Below are 22,256 nucleotides of genomic sequence, written 5' to 3'. Positions count from 1 at the left end.
AATGGGTAAACTTTATGGTATGTAATTTAGGCTTCAAAAAGATGCTTAGAAAATAGCAACGGAGAAATTTTACTTTTTGCTTAACAAATTAGTAAAGATTTTTAAAGTTGCTTTTTAAAGATAATGGTCCCTGAACCCCTAGGGCTTCGTGAGGCCCTTTGAAGATCTGCAGGTGATCAAACTATTTTCGTAATAATACTAAGATTTTTTTTGCCTTTGCTACTCTCATTCTCTCCCTAGTAGACAATGGAGCTTTCCACAGGCTCTATGATGTGTCATTTTGCAACATATTGATGCAGAAGCAGATAGGAGAATCCAGCATCTTTCATTAAGCTAGATTTTGATGAGATTTGCAAAGATGTAAATCCATGCCATTCTTCACACTAGGTATTTTTTGTTTTGTACATAACATGTTACCTTAATTTATGCTAACATTTAAGGAGTTTATTGTCCTTATTTTAAATGAATTAATATTCTTGAAATCTCTATGCTTTAATTTCTAAAATGGCTAGTACCTACACCATCCCCTTTGCCTCTCTGTGCTCCCTAAAATGCAGCCACATATTGATAGAAGTAACTAACATAAACACAAGCACTTTGGGATCCTCAGTATTTTTTAAGAGTGTAAAAAAGCACTGAGACCAAAAGGTTTGAGAACTGCTTCTATACAGCAATGTGACAATACAATCCGAGGCCTTGAAAATGGAACTTTTCTTTAATCCATTAAAGAAAAGAATGGAAGTTTTCTTTAACAATAATTTGTCCTAAGGAAAAATCAAAAGTAGATCTTAAGATATTTTTGCAAGTACAGTCATCACAATCTTATTTAAAATAGTAAAATATAAAAACAGTGTCAATGTCCATCCATAAGGGGTTATTTCAATGAACAACAATGAAATAAAATACATATGGCTAACAAAAATACTGTAAGATAGTATTTCATTGCAACAAAAGTGTTCACAATTCATTAAGTTAAAAAAAGTAGAATACAATTTGGTCTATAGAGTGTGATCCTATTCCCTTTTTGTTTAATTTAATGAATGTGGGAGACTAGAATATGCCTCCCAAAATATGAAAGATTGTTGAACTGAAGACAATTAAGAATCAAATACAGGATAGTTTTTCGTCCTCCCTCTATTGCCTGAAAGCAGAACATAGATTTGCAAACACAAGTATCCTGCCTCCCTCTCTACCAGACAGAACAAAGGTTAATCACGGAAGACAGCTTTAGATGACACCACAGGAATTTATATTAACAAGCTTTACGAACTAGCTTTTATCTGCCATTTACTTGTCTCCCCACCCCCTCAAGTTGCTGCCCATAGAGACTCAAAGTCCTTTTCCTTTGTTTTGTCACTTCTCTAAAGATTTATGCTTCTAGGCAACCTACAGAACAGGAGAAAATTTTTGCAATCTATGCATCTGACAAAGGGCTAATATCCAGAATCTACAAAAAACTTAAACAAATTTACAAGAAAAAAGCAAACAATCCCATCAAAAAGTGGGGGAAGGACATGAACAGACATTTCTCAAAAGAAGACATTTATGTGTCCAACAAACATATGAAAAAAAGCTTGTCATCACTGGTCATTAGATAAATGCAAATCAGAGCCACAATGAAATATCATTTCATGCCAGTTAGAATGGTGATCATTAAAAAGCCAGGAAACAACAGATGCTGGAGAGGATGTGGAGAAATAGGAACGCTTTTACACTGTTGGTGGGAGTGCAAATTAGTTCAACCATTGTGGAAGACAGTGTGGCGATTCCTCAAGGATCTAGAGCCAGAAATGCCGTTTGACCCAGCAATCCCATTACTGGGTATATGCCCAAAGGATTATAAATCATTCTACTATAAAGACACATGCACACGTATGTTTATTGCAGCACTGTTCACAATAGCAAAGACTTGGAACCAACCCAAATGCCCATCAATGATAGACTGGATAAAGAAAATGTGGCACATATACACCATGGAATACCGTGCAGCCATAAAAAGGATGAGTTCATGTCCTTTGCAGGAACATGGATGGAGTTGGAAACCATCATTCTCAGCAAACACAGGAACAGAAAACCAAACACCGCATGTTCTCAGTCATAAGTGGGAGTTGAACAATGAAAGCACATGGACATAGGGAGGGGAACATCACACACCAGGGCCTGTCAGAGGCTGGGGGGCTGGGGGAGGGATAGTATTAGGAGAAATACCTAATGTAGATGACGGGTTGATAAGTGCAGCAAACCACCATGGCACGTGTATACCTATGCAACCAACCTGCACGTTCTGCCCATGTATCCCAGAACTTGAAGTATAATAATAATAAAATTATTTATTGTTCTTTGTTGAAGATGCTATAGAAGTTAGAATTCAAAGCCACCTCTTTGAGAACTACTCATTCTCTGGTTGTCTCCCATGTATATATGAAATATACATGTTAATAAATTTCCGCCTGTTTTCTCTTGTTAATCTATCCTTTGTAACAGAGATCCTTTGCAACTAATAACCTATTGGAGGTTATTATTACACTCTATGCAATATTGTGCAATGTTGTACATGAACATCTATGCAACATTGTGAACAAAAATATTTGGTCTTCCTCCTCATTTCCTGTCATACAGATCCAAAAACCTTTGGAATCTCCAGAGTGATAAGAATATCCTTTGCATGCTAATGAATGACTGGTGGCCAGGAGTTCCCTAGGTAGCTTCAGGATGGGGGTTGGTTACTGGAAAGACTAAAGTATGATTATGAGGTTGGAACTTTTAGCACCAACCCTCAACCTCTTGGGAGGGAGAGGAACTGAAGGTTAAGTTGATCACCATCGGCCAATAATGTAATCAATTGTGCCTGTATAATGAAGCCTCAATAAAAATCCCAAAGGAAAGGGTTAAGAGAGCCTCTAGATAGCTAAACACAATGGAGGTTCTTGGAGAGTGGCATGCCCAGAGAAGGCATGGAGGCTCTGCACTCCTCTCCCCTACAGCTTGCCCTATACATCTCTTCCATCTGGCCATTCTTGTCTGTATCCTTCATAATATTCTTTATCACAAATGGGTAGTAAAGTGTTTCCCTGAGTTCTGTGAGCCACTCTAGAAAATTGATTGAATGCAAGAGGGGGTCTTGGGAACCCCAACTTATAGCAGGTTGGTCAGAAGTATAGGTGACAACCTACTATTTGTGACTGACATCTGAGGTTGGGGGTAGTCTTGTGGGACTGAGTCCTCAACCTATGGGATCATACACTATCTCCAGCTAGACATGGTCAGAGTTGAATATGATAAGAGGACACCCAGCTAGAGTCTGCTGGAGAATTGCTTGGTATGTGGAGAAACAACCTCAACATAGCAGGTGTCGGAAGTGTTGTGTTGAGTAGTGTATTAGTCCGTTTTCATGCTGCTGATAAAGACATACCCAAGACTGGAGAAAAAAAGAGTTTTAATGGACTTACAGTTCCACATGGCTGGGGAGGCCTCATAGTCATGGTGGAAGGCAAGGAGGAGCAAGTCATGTCTTACATAGATGGCAGCAGGCAGAGAGAGAGAGAGAGAGAGAGAGAGAGAGAGCGCTTGTGCAGGAAACTCCCATTTTTAAAACCATCAGATTTCATGAGACTCATTCATTATCACAAGAACAGTGCAGGAAAGACCCGCCCCATAATTCAATCACCTCCCACCAGGTTCCTCCCCAAACACATGGGAATTGTGGGAGTTACAATTCAAGATGCGATTTGGGTGGGGACACAGCCAAACCATACAAGTAGAGAGTAGAAAAACCACTTTGGTTTTTCCAATATCTCAGAATACAAAGGAAAAAAAGAGTTTGTTGTTTTTTTCCTATCATATCAGAATCTACACATAGTAGATATCTCTGTATGCATAAAACAAAGAATACTGAATGTTAAGAGTAGTGGTATGTATTTTAAAAACATTATATAAAATATGTTTCACTGTATTAACTGAAAAACTGGGCAAAAAACATTATTAAAGATTAAAAATTGATGATTTCTTTAGCCCACAGTTTTGCGAGTTGGCAGTTTAGACTGGGCTCATCTAAGCGGTTCTTCTGGTCTGAGCCAGACTTAGCTAATCTTGCCTGGGCTCACCCATGTGTCTATATTCAACTGCCAGTCAGCTTGGTGGTGCTGCCTCTGGAAGTCAGCTGGTTGCTGGGGGTAACGTGTGTCTTTCATCATCATCACCCAGCAAGCTGGTCTGGATTCCTTCACATGATGGCTCAGGGTTCCCAGAGCAGCAAGAAGGGAAGGTGCAGGGCCTCTTGATGTTTATGATTAGCAATCACATGTCAGTTTCATGGTATTCCATTGGCCAATGCAAGACAAGCCCAGCCCAGATTCAAGGGGTGGTGAAATTGATGACTTCATCTCTTACTGGGAGGAGCTGCAAAACATCCTGGTGCTTTATGCAATCCACCACATAATAACACCAAAGACCCATTTATGTGACAGAGGTTTAGTTTATGCTAAGCACTGTGTTAGGGGCATGGTCTTTGCTCCCAGTGTGGGAGACGGACGTACATCTCACTAGGATACAATTTCATGCACTCAGAATGCCAAGTACACCGTAGCTGCTCAGGAGATATTTGTGGAAGAAGGAATAAAGCTCGCACAACCCCATGCTCCTCCTACCAACCCCACTAATAAGCTTTGTTATTCTTCGCCTGTCATGATATGTCACACGGCATCAGCAAATCGTTCAGACGCAAATTCACATGAAAGCAAAGAAAGGTTTCTTCTAAGATGAACAGACAATATGCTGAGTTGTCACGGGGTGCGGTCTGATCCAGTACCAGCAAACTGCTCGCTGCTCCACTTTATACGGGAGAGGGAAAGAAGCGAAGAGGTATTCATTTAGGAGAAAATCATTACTCTGGATTTAGACACGAGCAGACAAGCATATGAAAAGAACACATTCCTTTGATGTTGCCACTGATACTGAGTCTTGACGCTCCAGAAGACAGTCTTGCTATACTGAGCTTGACAAACAAGCTTCAGAGAGAAGAGGAGGCTAGCAGGAGAGGAGGCTGGGGAAGGGGAGTGTGTGTGTGTGTGTGTGTATTTGTGCATGAGAGAGAGAGAGAGAGCGTGCTTCAAATCTTTTCATCTCTGAGAACAGAACACAGGATACCTGTGAAGATTTTGGTTTACTTTAGAATTTTATTGATTAGAAAAAAAATCAATGACTTAGTCCCAGGAGTCTTCCTCCTCCAGGGAGAAGGTGGTGCTTGGAGCAGAACCTACACCTGCTGTCTGTATCTCTCTCCCTGCCCTGCACCTTCAGAGGCAGCCACTCATCAAATCAGGACCACGAAAGTGTGGCCACAGGTGTGCCATCCGGAAACAGGCCTCTCCCTCTCTGAAAAGCTCACAGCCTCTCATGAAATACAAAGAGAGCAATGCCCAGGGATGCTCCCGTCTTGTCCTGGTCGTCTCCTGGCCCTGGAATGCAGAACAGCTTGGGTTCCTCGCAAGTCAGAGTGGAAGAGGTTGGTCAGGAGGAGCGGAGGGATGTGGGCTTTTTCATCTTCTGGACATACAAAGTGCCGTGGGCACAACTGTCCACAGTGGTTAAAAAGCGTGGACTTGGCTGGGCACGGTGGCTCATGCCTGCAATCCTAGCACTTTGGGAGACCGGGGCAGGTGGATCACTTGATGTCAGGAGTTCAAGACCAGCCTGGCCAACACGGTGAAACCCTGTCTCTACTAAAAATACAAAAATTAGCTAGGCGTGGTGGTGCACACCTTTAGTTCCAGGTATTCGGGAGGCTGAGGCAGGAGAATCGCTTGAACCAGGGAGGCAGAGGTTGCAGTGAGCCAAGATTGCACCAGCCTGGGCAACAGAGTGAGACTCTGTCTCAAAAAAAAAAAAAAAAAAAAAAAAGGGGGGGGGCAGTGATGCATTTCACCTGGGACACCCAGGGGAGTGCATTATGCAGATGAGTGGATTTGTGTCAGAATTCTTTTGGTTGTAACAGAAGCACTTAATCAAGGTTAAGCCAAAAGGAATGTATTTGGTTTGTTGGATGAGTTGAAGAACTAGCTGTAGGAAGTGCAGGGATGTAGCTGGAAACTCGGGGATAGCTGCATCTTTACAAAGACCCAAATGCCACCAGGACCATTTCCATCCCCGAGCACTGCTGCTCTGCCGGTGGCTTCCTTCTGCATTGTTACTTGGTCCATGTTGTTGGAGGGAAGCACAAGCACACCCTTTGAACATGTCCCATTGTGACTTCTCCCTCCAGGCACCCACTGGGCTCCTGAGCAAATTACTCTGTGCCAGCCCAGTGGGCGCTCCCCAACATCCCTTCTAATCATTCCCATCCTTGCCCAGAGGTCCTCTCAGAGCCCAGTCTCTTCTTAACTTATCTTGTGTTCTCCTCCCCTCTCCTTCCCACCACTCCCGCCCACCCAGGCCTCCAGCAAGACTGAGTAGTGCTTTGGCGGCCTACTGGGGCGGACAATTGGAAATGTAGGAACCATGTCCTCCACAGAAAGGTATCATTCAAACCCTTATCAGTGAGCCCCTTGCTACCATCAGCTCATTGGTGGTGGGGCTCACTGCGCTGGCCTCCCAAGCCAAGCAAAGTCTTCAAAACTATCTTGGGGAAATGCTAATGCCCTAGCAGGGAGGAACAGGAAGAAGGAGGTTCCAATTCCCTTCCCCAGCTGGACCTGGTCTCTGGGTTGGCCTGGGATTCAAGGAGCAGGAGCTATAACAAGGCCTTTGGGCTTGGAATAAAGGGATAGCTTAAAAACGAACACACAAACACAGCGGCAGCAGCAGTAAGACCAGTGCCCCAGACACAAAGATAGAACTGAGGGGCAAGAAGGCAAAAGACAGGCCAAAAGCAAAGGGTCCCAACCAGAGAGAGCAGGATGGGAGGGGGCCCACCAGGAGGGCAAAGCAAGGTGGAAGGGCCACTGGTGAGGGTCACATGGCAGAGCCAGGGAAGCTCCGCATGGGTCGAGGACTAGCGGGTACCTGCAGCCTGACCGTGGGGACATAGCAGCTGGTAGACAAGAATCCAAGGTGGTTCAGAAAGGTCCATTGGAGGATCACTCCATCCCGCCCACCGCATGGGCCTCTGTAAATGCTCTCAGTTGAGCAAAGACTCAAGAGATTCTGCCCACTGTTTAAGAATGACCAGGCTCAAATTAAGCCCTTATTCTGACTGACAACTTCCTTGCACGCTACCCTGCACCTTGGGCTTGCTATGCCCTGTTAGTCGTTATGATAATAATAATAATAATAATATAGTAAAGAGAGAGTAAAAGTTTTCTTTTTCCCCTTGGGATCAGCTTTCTTTGGGTCTTCTTGGGTCCCGTTTTCTTTAGAAGTCCCTGATTGTGGGGTCCCCAATGACCTTTTCCCTTTGGAACCGTCGCGGGTGCTTATGCCCAGAACCATCTATTTTACAAGGATTATATCCACGTTAGGGGGTGCTTATCTCTTGTTAGTTTCTATTGTTTATTTTATGCCTTTTTGGGCTCTTGAAGGAAACTGTAAGCTTTGCAGCCTGTCTTACGTCTCTCTCACGTTCCCTGTGATGTCCAGCACATCATTGGAGAAGAGGTTGGAGTCCGCAGCCCAGTTTGGAGAGAATATTGTCTGAGGGAAGATGGTGAGTGTGTTCATGTATCTGCCTTTGGTCAAGGTAATGTAGTGTAGAAGCCTCTCAGCTAAAGCCAGGCTCACTCCACCACCAAGTGCCATAGTCACAGAACCCTTAGTGTTTGGCTGGGCACACGGCCACCTTGAATAAAGACTGCCTTTCCTAACCTCTCTTTGTAGCAAGGTGAGACCCATATGACTACATCCCACCCTAAAGTATGCAAGAGAATTTTTATAGGTAACTTTCAGGAATTGTCCTTAAATAGAAGGTATTGTTTTCTTTTCCCTTTTCCCCCTAATTGGAATGTAGATGTGACGCCTGGAGCTCCAGCAGCCACTTTGGATCACAGATGATTGTAGGAATGGAATCCTCTTGCGACACAACAAGATTGAAAGCCTGGGTCCCTGATACCATGAGAACCACACAAGCCATACCTCCCTGCTTCTTGGATATGAGAGAGAATTAAGAATTTTATCTCGTTAAGCTACTATTATTTTGGATTTTTTGTAGCCAAATCTAATCCTATGCTATATCCAAGGGTGCCTCTGGGCCTTTCTATCTCTAGTACCATTCCCACTCCTTCCTGTCTCCACCAGCGTGACCCCCATGTAACACAAATCTAGTGGCTTCCAATGGCTCTCCATCACCCAAACAATAAGGCTGCCCACACACCATAGTCTTGCACCAGCTCCTCAGTGATGAGGTCCCTTTACCTCCCCAGCCTCACATCCTCCACTTGCCCTCCGCCTTCCTGCCTTGCTGTGATCACACAAAATGATTGGTGGCTCCCCAACAGGGGCAAGCTCACTTAGTTCTCTGTCCTTTCTCTGCTGCCTGGAGTGTCTTAGGCTCCTTGCCTGCCTGGCCAAATGCCTGCTCACTCTTTAAGGCCCTGCCCAAGCATCCTCTCCTTTGTAGTCCATCCAAGTAGGTCTGACAACTCCCATCTGGGTCCCCAGGGTCTCCAGTAACCATGTAATAGCACTTAGCTCCCAGAGCTGCCCCTCGACCCTCTTGCGTGGATTGTGAGTTCATTAAAGGCAGGGCCTGCAGCTTCTTATTTCTCATTTCCTGGGGTCTGAATAGCACCCAGCGGACTACAGGTGCATTTGCTTGCTGGCAGGTTGATGATTCCCCAGCAACTGCAGAAATGAGTGGTGTTGATCCTGGCATGCTGCTTCCTAGCTGCCCCTGGAGAGTATCCTGAGCATGCATCTCCTCTCCCGGAGGTGGGCCTGAGGGTGGGCAGATCAGGGCTCAGGACAAGCATTTGGGCATGAGGGAAGCCATGCCCTGTGGGGCGTGTCTTCAAGATGGCAAAGCAAAGCTAGGACCAAAAACTCCTAGAGAAGACTTAGGGGAAGGAGGGGTGGAGTGTGTGTGTGTGCACCTGTGCACGTGTCTGTGCGTGCCCGTGTGTGTGCATGCGCCTGTGTGTGCCTGCGTGTGTGTGCGTGCACGCATGTGCTCGAGAATGTGTGTGTCCATGTGTGCATGTGTGTGTGTGTTGGGCGTGGGTATGGGTGAGGCTATGGGCTTGCATATGTGTCTTTCTGAAGAGGGGTGAGTTCGAGGTGTGTGTGGGTGAGGAGATTGGCAGAGACCCTTTGGGCCTTTCTGTGTACACGAGCTGCAGGCACACACGTGTACATGCCTGTGGGAGAGGTAGGAGTGTAAGATGTGAGGGGTGCCCTTATGTGTGGACTTCTGTGGGTGGGATGAGGGATGCATGCCTTCTGTGTGTGAGGAGGGATGACCGTGTGTGTGTGTGTGTGTGCATGCACATGTGTGTGCATGAGAGAGAGAGAGAGAGAAGGAAGAGGAAGATGGGGAGGAGGGGGTGGAATTAGAAAGGAACAGAGAGAATGCAGATGAGGTCAGCACCTGTGTGACTGGGTGTGGCTCAGGACCTGCATGGGGTCTATAAGTGCTTCCTTAAAGTGAAGACAACTGGTTTTGGGGTAGGCAAAGTGGGTTTTCTGGGCTTCTTGTGCACTAAGGGCACATCTCCCGCTATTTCCTGGCCAGTGGGTCAAGTCTGGGCTAGACGCCCTGGCAGGAAGGAGGGCTGCACGCTCTCCAGAGCTGATTTCCAGGACGGCTCCTGCCAGCCTCCCCTCCACCTCCCGCTTCTACAGAGCTTCCAGCAGGCAGAGGCTCCCCTTCCTGGACTGGCAAAGCCAGTGGGAGCTCCAGTGGGACAAGAGAGGCTCCCATCCCACTCCTCTCCCTGGTAGGTGCCTGCCTCGCTCTCCCTGCCTCAGGGTTTCATCCAGTCCCTGAACGGCAGTGAAATACTGGACCAGCCGCAGCATCAGCAAGATGCAGAACTTCTTAGAACCGGTGCATCTCACCTCCTCCCCAGACTCCGAAGCAGAATCTCCGGGGCAGAGTCCAGCCGTCCGCTCGACCAGCTTTCTGTGTCATTCTGACACTTTCTAAAGTTTGCAAAGCACTGTCCTGGATGGCCTCACAGAAGCATCATGGGGTGAAATAACTTGGCCATGGATACACCCACTTTGCCATGCACCAAAGATGTATTGACCACCTGATATCTGCCAGACCTTGGTTTAGGCACTGTGGATATGTCAGCGATCAGAGTAGACAAAAAGCCCTGCCCCCATAAGCTTATGTTCTAGTGCGGGAGACACACAGTGAAGAACACACCAGAATGCTAAGTGTGTCGGGTGTTCACAGGTGGAGGGAAATAGTCCAGGGAGAGAGGTAGGGGGGTGCCTGGCTGGAGCTGCAATGTTCAATGGTCCAGCAAGGGAAGGCCTGGCCAAGAACGTCAGAAAAGACTGAAGGGGGTGACGGGGCAGCCAGGCAGATATTGATCAGAAGAGAGTTTCAGGTCCAGGCGAGGTGGCCCACATCTATAATCCCAGCACTTTTGGGAAGCCGAGGTGGGTGGATCGCTTGAGCTCGGGAGTTTGAGACCAACCTGGACAACATATAGTGAGACCCCGTCTCTACAACAAAATATAGAAATTAGCCAGGCATAGTGGTGTGCACCTGTAGTCTCAGCTACTTTAGGAAGCTAAGGTGGGAGGATTGCTTGAGCCCGCAGGTTGAGGCTGCAGTGAGCTGTGATCTTGCCACTACACTCCCGCCTGGGTGATAGAGATTCTGTGAAAGAAAGAGAGAGAGAGAGAGAGGAGAGAGAGGGAGGGAGGGAGGGAAGGAAGGAAGGAAGGAAGGAAGGAAGGAAGGAAGGAAGGAAGGAAGGAAGGAAGGAAGGAAGGAAAATAAGAGAGTTTTAGGGGTAGGAAGCAGCTGCCCTGGGGCAGGGAAGCATGCTGGGGGCATCCGTGGAGTGGGAAGAAGTGAGAGGTGAAGCAAGGAAAGCATGGAGCCTCTAGTGCAGACCCAGGACTTCAGCCCTGACCTTCTCTTTGCCTTACTTAGAGACAGCTGGGAGCTGAGCCCACTGATGTAAGGCTGCTGTAACCTAGAGTATGAGGGGAGCCGTGGAGGGCTCGGAGCAGAGGTAAGAAGTGGTGAAACTTGGATTTCCTGAGATCCCTCTGGCTGCTGGTGGAGACTAAGGATGACGTCAACAATTCCAGCAAGAGTTTTCTGTGGCTCGGATGGGGATGGTAGCAATAAAGTGGGTAAGAAGGGATCAGATTCTAGGTGTTTTGTTTTGTTTTGTTTTTGTGATAGAGTCTCACTCTGTCTCCAGGCTGGAGTGCAGTGGTGCAATTTCGGCTCACTGCAACCTCCAACTCCCTGGTTCAAGCAATTCTCCTGCCTCAACCTCCCATGTAGCTGAGATTACAGGCATGTGCAACCATGCCCAGCTGATTTTTGTATTTTTAGTAAAGATGGGATTTCACCATTTTGGCCAGGATAGTCTCCATCTCCTGACCTTGAGATCCTCCCTCCTTGGCCTCCCAAAGTGATGGGATTATAGGCATGAGTCACTGCACCTGGCCCAGTGTTTTTTAAAAAATTTATTTTAACTGTGGTGTAATACACAAGACATAAAATTTATCATCTTAACCGTTTTATTTATTTATTTATTTGAGATGGAGTCTCACTCTGTCTCCCAGGCTGGAGTGCAGTGGCATGATCTTGACTCACTGCAACCTCTGTGTCCCAGGTTCAACCTGCCCCAGCCTCCCAAGTAACTGGGACTACAGGCGCGCTACCACGCCTGGCTAAATTTTGTATTTTTAGTAGATGTTTCACCATGTTGGCCAGGATGGTCTTGCACTCCTGACCTCAAGTGATCCACCTACTTCGGTCTCCCTAAGTGCTGGGATTACGGACATGAGCCACCATGCCCAGCCCCATCTTAACCATTTTTCAGTGTAGAGTTCAGTAGTAGCCTTACATATGTTCCCATTGTTATGCAACCACCACCACCTCCCTTCCACAGAACTCTTTATCCTGCAAAACTGTAACCTTGTCTTCGTTAGACACTCACTCCCCATCACCCACTCCCCCAGCTCCTGGCAACCCCTCTTCTTCTTTCTGTCTGTAGGAATCTGACTATTCTAAGTAGTTCATATAATTGAAATCGTACAGTATTTTTCCTTTTGTGCCTGGCTGATTTCACCTAGTCTAGTGTCTTCAAGGCCCATCCACGTCGCAGCATGTGTCAGAACAGACTTCCATTTCAAGGCTGAACAATATTCCATTGTATGACTAAGCCACATTCTGTTTCTCTATTCATCTATCAATGGATGTGGATTCTGGATGTATTTTGAAGGTAGAGCCAAGAGGATTGGGTTGGGAGAAGGTGGGAAGAAGCAAAGAGCTGAAAAAGATCCTAAGGGACTTGCTCAGAGCAATGAAGAATGGCACAGTCATTACGAGAGTTAGGAAGGCTGATGGGAGTGGCCTTGAGCAGAGTCAGAAGTTCAGTTCCAGAAGTTAAATGAGTGATGTCTATTAGCTCTTCTGGTGGAGAAGTCAACCAGCCAGCGGGGGTTTGGAGCTCAGGGGAGGGGTCTCGGTGGAGATATATGTTTGGGATGTGTCAGCGTAGACGTGTGTGTGGTATGTAAACCATGAGATTGGATGGACTCCTCTGGATGGAACCAGAGGAGAGAAAAGGTCTAGGAACTGAACCCTGGAAGCCTTAGTGCTTAGCGTTCAAGAGATGAGGAGGAGTCAGGGAAGGGGCTGGGGAGTGAGCGTCTGGGAGGGATGTATCCTGAAGGACAGGTGAAGGTCGTGCTTCGAGGAGGAGCAATTAATCAACAGTATCTGATGGCAGATAGGTCAAAAAAGACCATCCTGGCCAGGCGCAATGGTTCACGCCTATAATCCCAGGACTTTGGGAAGCTGAGGTTGGTGGATCACTTGAGTCCAGAAGTTCAAGACCAGCCTGAGCAACATGGGAAAACCCCATCTCTACCAAAAATACACAAATTAACCAGGCATGATGGTGGCACACCTGTAGTCCCAGCTACTCAGGAGACTGAGGCAGGAGGATTGGTTGAGCCCAAGAGATCATGGGTGCAGTGAGCTGTGATTGTGCCACTGCATTCCAGCCTAGGTGACAGAGCGAGACTCCATCTCAAAAAAACAAACAAAAACAAAATTAGCTGGGTGTGGTGATGTGTGCCTGTAGTCCCAGCTTCTCCAGAGGCTGAGGCGAGAGTGTCGCTTGAATCCGGGAGGTCGAGGCTGCTGTGCACTGTGATTGCACCACTGCACTCCAGCCTGGGCGACACAGTGAGACCCTCCCTCAAAAACAAACAAACAAACAAACAAACAAACAAACAAAAAAACCAAAAACCGTCCTGAGGGCTGGCATTGAATTTAGCAATGTGGGGACCCCTGGTGACGCCAGTGACAGCAGTTTTCGGTGCAGTGGTTGAGGCAAAAGTCTGATGGAAGGGTTAAAAAGAGGGTGGGAGGGAAGGAGCCCTAGGTAGCAAATATGAAACTAGGCAGTGGAAGAAGGATTCCGGGAGCCAGAAAAGCTTTTATTCTGCTCTGTTCCTTTTTGAGACGGGAGACGAACCATGCAAGAAGAGTCTAGCAGAGGGAAGCCCAGCGATACTGGGAAGAGGGAAGGGTGACTGGGGCCGAGGCCTTGAGTGGGGTCTTGGGATCCAGGAAGCAGGAGGGGGACATGGACAGGCTATCCTCAGTGACAGGAGGCATGATGGCACAGGTGGCACGGATGTCAGCAGAGAGGTGGCTGCTTCAGTTTCCTCGGTGAAGGAACGTGAAGATCAATCTGCCGAGATGGAGAAGGTGTTGGGGGCTTGAGGCCAGAAAAGTCCAAGCTAGTGACCAGGTGGCCGGGGGCTGAACAGACTCAGACATAGAGCTTGACCTTCAGTAGCACTGAGGACCCATTGGCGGCCCCGGCTATGACCGAAAGGTGGTTTGAGTTCAGCAGGGCTGGGGGTGTGCCCAGTGAGTGTGCAGAGGTGAGAGGCAGAGCCTGGGTACAGGGGCGGGAGTCCAGGCATGGACCACTGAGTGCAAATTGCACAAGAGCTGCACAGAGCTGGGGTGAGAAACTGGAGCTCCTCGCTCCCAGACCTGAGTTCTTTTTCGGAGACCCCATGAAGCTGCCTTACTAAAGCTTTGGGACAGTCAAACCCACTCTTCATCCACTGGTGTCCGCAGATGGGCATGAGGCACATACAACAGTTTGAGCATCCTTGGTGCCCTCTGCCCTGTGACAGCGCGGGTGCAAGCATCTAGATTCTGGGAGCTTGCGGCTTAGCAAGGGGGTGCCAAGGGCTGTCCCAGCTTCCACAATGGGCCTGACACACACTGGTTGCACATTAGTGTAATCCATATCTGTTGAATGAATAACGAATGAACCGATTTTCGGCCTCAAAATTTCCATTTAATGGTTTTCAACCTTTTGTATCTGTAGCAGTTTTGAATAATTAAATTTTGGGCAATTTAATATTAAATTCCTGGCCAGGTGCAGTGGCTCACACCTGTAATCCTAGCACTTTGGGAGGTCGAGGTGGGTGGATCACCTAAGGTCAGGAGTTCGAGACCAGCCTGCTAAAAATACAAAAATTAGCTGGGCGTGGTGGCACACGCCTGTAATCCCAGCTACTCAGGAGGCTGAGGCAGGAGAATCGCTTGAACCAGGGAGGTGGAGGTTGCAGTGAGCCAAGATTGCGCCACTGCACTCCAGCCTGGGAGGCAGAGCAAGATTCTGTCTAAAAAAAAAAAAAATTAAATTCCCACTTGAAGAAGTTAAAAATGTGAGACTAAATAGGTGAGCACCATTTGCAACATAATCCCCAGTGCTGTAGAGCTGTCTCCCAGTGTCACTAAAAGTTTCTGCAATTATCGTCATTCATTTTTGTTCGCCCTCAATGCTCTGATAAAAGTCTACCCCTCCCCTGCTCTCAGACTGCAACGTCAACCCCTTTCCTAGGGGCCAGGATCTAAAAGTTAACATCTAAGGAGAAAATGCAGTTTGATGAGATTTACCCTTGAACATAATTGAATGTGTCTAGTAAGTGCAAAATTCCTGCTTCCCCCACGCAAACCTCTGCCCTGAGATGCATGTTCAGTATGCTCTGAAATGTGTGGCACACAATTAAACATTATTATGCAAAGTAAGAGTTACAGTATTTTTGACAGAGTGAAAGGGCAAAGGATTGGAATCCACTTAAATTCTCAAATCAGGCAATTCCCTTGTAAATTTCTAAAGCAAAGGTCTTGTATATCTGGGCAAACTCACCATTCCTCTGTCCCCGCCAACTTGACCCGAGACCTGCTCACCTCAATTATCTGCTCAGTCTGGGCAGAGGCGGTGGAGGGGAGATGAACACCTAACCCCAGGTCATTGGAGGGAACCTCTTTAGGTTGCATGAATCCGAAACAATTGCTTCATCTGAAATTCTGGAGCCACAAACCCTGAGTTGAAAAAAGAGACTACCACAAGCTCAAACATCAATGACTGCTGATGGTGGGGTGTGGAGCCCAGTCCCCATGTCTCTGCATTGTAGGCGCTGTTTGCATGAATCATCTAAAGCAGAGGAAACTCCCAGGTAGTGGACCACAGACTCCAAAGGGACAGTGACCTGCTGTCAGAGTCTCAGAGTCCACGTGGACAAGTTGCCCCCATAGACAGAGCATAACCCTACATCTCAAATGTGCACAGATTACTGTTTTCACAGTTGGGTAGACGCTATTGTGATGAATAAACTATATATTTATTCCACAGTGTAATGAAATCCACAGTAACTTTTAATGGGTTTTGTGTGTTCTCAAGCAGCACCTACTAACCATATAATCACTTGGATGTGGGCCTTGTAAGAACAAGGTCTGCACCTTCTAAGTTCAGAAAGCTCAAAAGCTCTGGTCCAGACGTCGTAGCAAAGCAATCTCTTAACCAGGCTTCTCACCCTCCTCCCCACCAGGAAGTCAAGGCCACTGTCCCTTTAGGGTCTGTGTTTCCAGCTGAGAGCTTCGGCAGACAGAAGAGCAGATGGAGCCGGTGAGATGTGGAAATCTCGTTATCCAGGCTGCCAGCACGCTGATTTCCACTGTCTCCCATGGAGGGGCTCCAGGGAAGGTGGGAAGGAGCCACTGTAGGTCCGGATGGTGTCCCATGCTCAGAAAAGCAACCTGGCTTTCTTCAGTCTTGGGAATCCCAGCTTGAGCTTCCCAATTTCTTACATTGTGTCTGCTCTTCCTGATTTCATTTCCAATCAGGTTTTATAAACAGATCCTTAGGTTTTGGAAATGTATAGTCTGCTAAAAATGGCAATTGGCAAGTGACTGATTAGGGACATTTGGCACTGGCAGCATGTTGGTGAGTTACATCTGCCTGCTATGAAATCTCATCCTGGTCCCGGTTGCTGTCTGGGCAGCTGCCCCCAGCTGCCGTCCAGTCTCAAGTCCCCAAGTGGATCAGAAAAAGACCTCTTTCTCCAGACTGATAAGGAATTAGGCCATGAGATGAATTCCAGAGAACAATTGCACATGGCAACTTCTCTGAAATTCTACTTTGGGAAGTTATGTTTTTATAATTGCTTCTCCATTATTTCCCCCTTGACTACTGAATCATGATGCACAAACTTATTAAGAAGTACTCAGAGTCGGCCGGGCGCGGTGGCTCAAGCCTGTAATCCCAGCACTTTGGGAGGCCGAGACAGGCGGATCACTAGGTCGGGAGATCGAGACCATCCTGGCTAACACAGTGAAACCCCGTCTCTACTAAAAAATACAAAAAACTAGCCGGGCGAGGTGGCGGGCGCCTGTAGTCCCAGCTACTCAGGAGGCTGAGACAGGAGAATGGCCCGAACCCGGGAGGCGGAGCTTGCAGTGAGCTGAGATCCGGCCACTGCACTCCAGCCTGGGTGACAGAGCGAGACTCCGTCTCAAAAAAAAAAAAAAAAAAAAAAAGAAGTACTCAGAGTCATACGTATAATTCAGATTTGTTGTGAAGTAGCTTTCAGAGGATGAAACAGAGTTGTATGAAAGGAGGATTTTGACTGGGCACATTGGCTCACGCCTGTAATCCCAGCACTTTGGGAGGCTGAGGCAGGCTGATCGCTTGAGGTTGGGAGTTCAAGATTAGCCTGGCCAACATAGTGAAACCCCATCTCTACCAAAAAATACAAAAATTAACCAGGCATGGTGGCACGCAGCTGTAGTCCCAGCTACTCTGGAGGCTGAAGTGGGAAAGTCGCTTGAACCTGGAAAGCGAAGGTTGCAGTGAGCTGAGATCATGCCACTGCACTCCAGCCTGGGCAACCAAGACCCTGTCTCAAAAAAAAAAAAGAAAGAAAAAAGAAAAGAAAAGAAAAGAAAATGGCTGGGCACAGTGGCTCATGCCTGTAATCCCAGCACTTTGGGAGGTGGGTGGATCACCTGAGGTGGGTGGATCACCTGAGGTCAGGAGTTTGAGACCAGTGAAACCCCATCTCTACTAAAAATACCAAAATTAGCTGGGCATGGTGGCATGTGCCTGTAGTCCTAGCTACTCGAGAGGCTACAGGAGAATCACTTGAACCCAGGAGGCGGAGGTTGCAGTGAGCAGAGATGATGCCACTGCACTCTAGCCTGGGTGACAGAGAGACTCTGTCTCAGAAAAAAAAAAAAAAGAGGAAGATTTTGTTTCACTTAACAGATGACGCTGGCCTCCCCAGGTGCAGAGAAAGAGCACTGGAGTGGGAGTCAGGAGACCTCGTTTCTCTTCAGGTTTATCATTCCTTGTGTGATCCTTTAATACTCAATTAACCCCTCTGAGCCCAACGGGGAGTGAGGGGTGGGAGTTGGTTTATGGTCACCAGGGCCATTTTCCAGTCTTCCTTGTCAATTCCATGCCTGGACAAGAAAACATGCATAGTCTTGAGTTTTTGGCGTCCCCAGGGCATTGCACCCCAGAACTTTAGGGGGCCAAGAGCATGATCTTAAATAATATCCAATCTCCCAATGAGAAAATTATTCTCCTCTCAGTGTCTTTCGTTCCCTTTAATTAAGGCAAGCCTCAGTCCTGCTCCTTTATCTCTCACACCCCAGCCACACTTTCTGATCTCCCCCTTGTAACAAACACAGAGCCAGGCCTGAGGTCCAGAAGAAATCAAACCATGTGATTTGGCATTGCGTGGATTTGTCTCATGGCTATCTTCTACTTTTTTGGTGCATGATATTGGATTTCCATTTACTCTAGGAGGCGGCAAAAGATTTTTCTTTTAAATGAAATGTATTTTAGCAAACAAGTTGATTTACAGGAAAAAGGTTAATATTGAGATCCCAAGTGGTACCTAGATGTTGCAAAACATATGGCATGTGCGGGCATAGACGGATCTACTTGAAGTTTAAAGATTTTTATTTATTTATTTAGGGGATATTTACTGATTTATGGCTTAAGAACACTCATCGTACTGCCTCTGAATTGCAGGGTAATCCAAGGAATTCTCTCTCTCTTGTTATCTGCGGATGTTGAATACGCCCTGAGTTTTGATTTTCTGCCGGCTCAATCCATGCAATTGCTGGATCTGAACACCAGAGGGCGCGTCTCCCTTTGCGTCTGAGGAGGCGACCTTGGCCATGGCTCGGTGCCACATTTCACATTCACAGGAATTATGCCGCCATTTTTGAACGTAATCACAACCTTTAAATAGAGTCCACAAATGTCCCCTGCCATTCACGTCTCAACCCAAATGTCACGTCCTCAGAGAGGCCTCCCCTGGGTCTCTTCCACCTGATTCTATTGTATCTTCATCATTGCACTACGCTTGTGCTGGGCGTGTGTTCTTGTGGTTCTTGCGTTCCATCCTCTCATCCCCACTCCAGAAGGTAAGTTCCTAAAGGTTGGGGGCTCTGCCTAGAATAGCCTCTGGCATGCAATAGGCACTCAATAAATACCACTCAATGGCGGAGTGAGTGACCCTTCAGTGAAAACTCAGTTGCAGGCGGCAGGCAAATTGTGCCAGGACGGAAATTGGGTCAGATAAATCTTATTCCAAATCTCAGGATCCTTCACATGTTGGCCTCCTGGTTTGGGGCAAGTTATTTGGATTTGCCAAGACTCTGTGTTCTCAGGTAAGCAGCGGGGAAAGTAGCCACTGTTTCATCAGGCCATTCTCCTCCTGGTAGAGAAAGACATCAGGCCCTTGTGAACTGGCCTGTCTGGCTTGGGAGAAGTTTGGAGTTGACTGTTTTTTGTTTGTTTGTTTGTTTGTTTTTGAGACAGAGTCTCGCTCTGTTGCCCAGGCTGAAGTGCAATGGCGTGATCTTGGCTCACTGCAACTCTGCCTCCCGGGTTCAAGCCATTCTCTTGCCTCAGCTTCCCAAGTAGCTGGGATGACAGGCGCCTGCAACCACCTCTGGCTGATTTTTGTAGTTTTAGTAGAGTTGGAGTTTCACCATGCTGGCCAGGCTGGTCTCGAACTCCTGACCTTAGGTGATCTGCCCGCCTTGGCCTCCCAAAGTGCTGGGATTACAGGCGTGAACCACCGCACCCAGCAGCAGTTGACTGTTTTTATGAAAAATGGTGCTCATCACCCTCGCCCCCTTTAAAAAATACCAGGTGGCGTGCACAACAATTATAGCCTGCATTTTCACCCCAACCATAGCCTCCACCCCATTATGTTCTTCCACTCTCCTGCTTGCTATCTTGGGCTCCTCTAAGTTTCTCAAGCCCACCTCAAAGCTGTTCCCTTGACAGTCCCATGAAATCCTCTGTCCAAGACCTTTCCTTGGGGAGCCCTCACTCATTCATCCAGGACTGGGCTCAAGCATCATTTCCTTAGGGAAGCCTTCGCTGACCACAGACCCCACTGGTCAGAAGTCCCCTTAGGTCCCCTGTTCAAATTTGTATTTATTTACTCAATGTCTAGCGTTCCCATTATTTGTTGACTGATAACGTGCTGGTGGAAAATATCTCAACGTTGACGTGGTTTGGCTTTTAGCCATGGACAGGCTCCAGGGCGCCAAGACAGGCTGCATCAGAACAGCGGGGGAGTTTGCTCTGCCCCAGAATATACCAGAACCTGCCAGAGCCTGCATCTGTGCACTGAGGGTTTCCATGCCAACCAGCTGGGCCCTGGTGAGGGACACTTGATTCCCTAAATGGCCCCCCAAGTCAATGACAGATGTGCCTCTCTGAAGTTGGGAAACTTGTTTTAAAGTCATGGCTGGTGAATTCAGAGAGCTGGATCTTTACTGTTTAGAAATTCATTCTCAAAGGCAGAAAGACTACAGGAAGTGAGTGGCACATTCCCAGATCCGGGGGCAAGGGCTGAAAAAATGGGAACTCTGCCAGCAGCAACTTTTGCTATCAGCGAGTCCTCTCCCACAGCCCCAGACACAAGGGCTCAAACCCTGTGCCCGGGGCCTGCCCCCTCCTGGCCTCTCCTTCTGTCGCGGCCCTTCTCTGACCCCTTCCTTGTTCTTAGATTGTACTGGCACTAAGCAAAAGCTTTTGGAGGTGATTGCTAGATTCTCCACATTTTTCTTCGCCTTAGCTAGAGATGGTGAAATTTCATAATGATCTACAATGTTCTCTGGCTACAGCCGTGCCTCTTTACAAGTTTGTAGCTTAATTATCAGCCAGAGTCTCCTGATGGCAAGATTCTCCCGGTGGGACACACCTGCTCTGCATTCGGAAGCTTGGCGTTTGGGGGGGGGGGTGTGTGTGTGTGTGTTACCGCTATCTTTTTTTTCCCTACAAATTTTCTGTCCAGTTAAGTGTGTTTGAACTGCAGTGGGTTTTTGGTGTTTCTTTTTTTTAAAAAAATCTATTTAATTTTAATTATCTTTGGTTAATTTTAATCATCTTTGGGGCTTGTGTTAGTCCACTGGGGCGGCTGTAACACAGTGCCGTAGTCTGGGTGGTTTCTAAACAACAGACATTGTTTCTTGCAGTTCTGGAGGCTGGAAGTCTGAGATGAGGGTGCCTGCATGGTCCGGCACTGCTAAGGGCCCTCTTTTGGGCTGTGATGGCTGGCTTCTCTTTGTATTCCCACGTGATGGAAAGAGGGCGAGGAATCTCTGTGGGGTCACTTTAATAAGGGCAGTAAACCCATTCGTGACCTAATGGCCTCTGAAAGACTCCATCTCCTAACACCATCACACCAGGGATTAGGATTTCAACACAGGAATATTGCAGGGACATTCACATTCAGTCTATTGCAGGCTCCTCTCCCAGAGGAAATCCCCTTCTCTCATAGAGCATGTGCCAATGACTGGAACCAAGAAGTGGTGTAGGAATGGCCTCTCTTTCTGTCAAGGCTTCTATGTGTGGGTCCGTGCCGGCCGACCTGCATCCCTCCCCACTGCCTTCCCTGCTGCCCCAGGAGCTGGGCCAAGATCGTCCCGGGGATGATTCCCCCTCTCCCCCGACTCCCTAGGGTGTGCCCTCTGAGCCTGGCCATGAATGCTGCTGTTGCCTCCCTCTGCCTTTTGAGGACACCAGGAATTGGCGGGCGGAGTTTCTGTGTTCTGAGTGGGCAGAGGCAGCTGATGCTGCTTCATGCCGTCCCTGCCCTCTGCCCCATGCCTGCCAGCTCCAGAACCTCTCCCAACTCCCCTCCACCATCCACCCATCCACGCCATGTCCTCTGCTTAGTCTCTGCTCTTGCCCAGTTCTTGGAGTCAAAATATCCTGCTGCATTCTGGATTTCCTTTCCAGCTTTCCCTTCTGCAGCCTGAAAGCCCTGACATGGTTAGGTTTTGTGTTCCCAACCAAATCTCATCTTGAATTGTAATCCCCATAATCCTCACCTGTCAAGGGAGAGACAAGGTGGAGGTAATTGAATCACGGGGGCGGTTTCCCTCATGCTGTTCTTGTGATAGCGAGTGAGTTCTCACGAGATCTGATGGTTTTATAAGGGGCTCCTCCCCGCTCACTCAGCACTTCTCCTTCCTGCCGCCTTACGAAGAAGGTGTCTTGCTTCCCCTTCACTTTCTGCCATGACTGTAAGTTTCCTGAGGCCTCCCCAGCTGTGCTGAACCGTGAGTCAATTAAATCTCTTTCCTTTATAAATTACCCAGTCTTGGGAAGTTCTTTTTTTTTTTTTTTTTTTTTTTATGGAGTCTTGCTCTTTTGCCCAGGCTGGAGTGCAGTGGCGTGATCTCAGCTCACTGCAAGCTTCGCCTCCCGGGTTCACACCATTCTCCTGCCTCAGCCTCCCGAGTAGCTGGGACTACAGGCACCCACCACCACACCCGG

At 47.6% G+C, this 22,256-nt stretch overlaps 1 protein-coding gene across 1 annotated transcript in view; it reads right to left on the bottom strand.

Annotated features, from left to right (window-relative positions):
* Window positions 1-2,601: 2,601 nt before the first annotated feature.
* Window positions 2,602-22,256, bottom strand: part of LOC105469030 (calcium voltage-gated channel auxiliary subunit gamma 5) — an 89,995-nt gene continuing 70,340 nt past the window's right edge. The window contains exon 6 of the mRNA XM_071083487.1: window positions 2,602-3,511. Coding sequence (XP_070939588.1) covers window positions 3,506-3,511 — 6 coding nt within the window. The 3' untranslated portion in view covers window positions 2,602-3,505. The remainder of the gene's footprint in view (window positions 3,512-22,256) is intronic.

The sequence above is a fragment of the Macaca nemestrina genome, chromosome 17 (assembly GCF_043159975.1).
Source record: "Macaca nemestrina isolate mMacNem1 chromosome 17, mMacNem.hap1, whole genome shotgun sequence".
Lineage (NCBI taxonomy): Eukaryota > Metazoa > Chordata > Mammalia > Primates > Cercopithecidae > Macaca > Macaca nemestrina.
The sequence above is the reverse complement of the archived record's forward strand: the minus strand, read 5'-3'. Positions and strand labels throughout refer to the sequence as shown.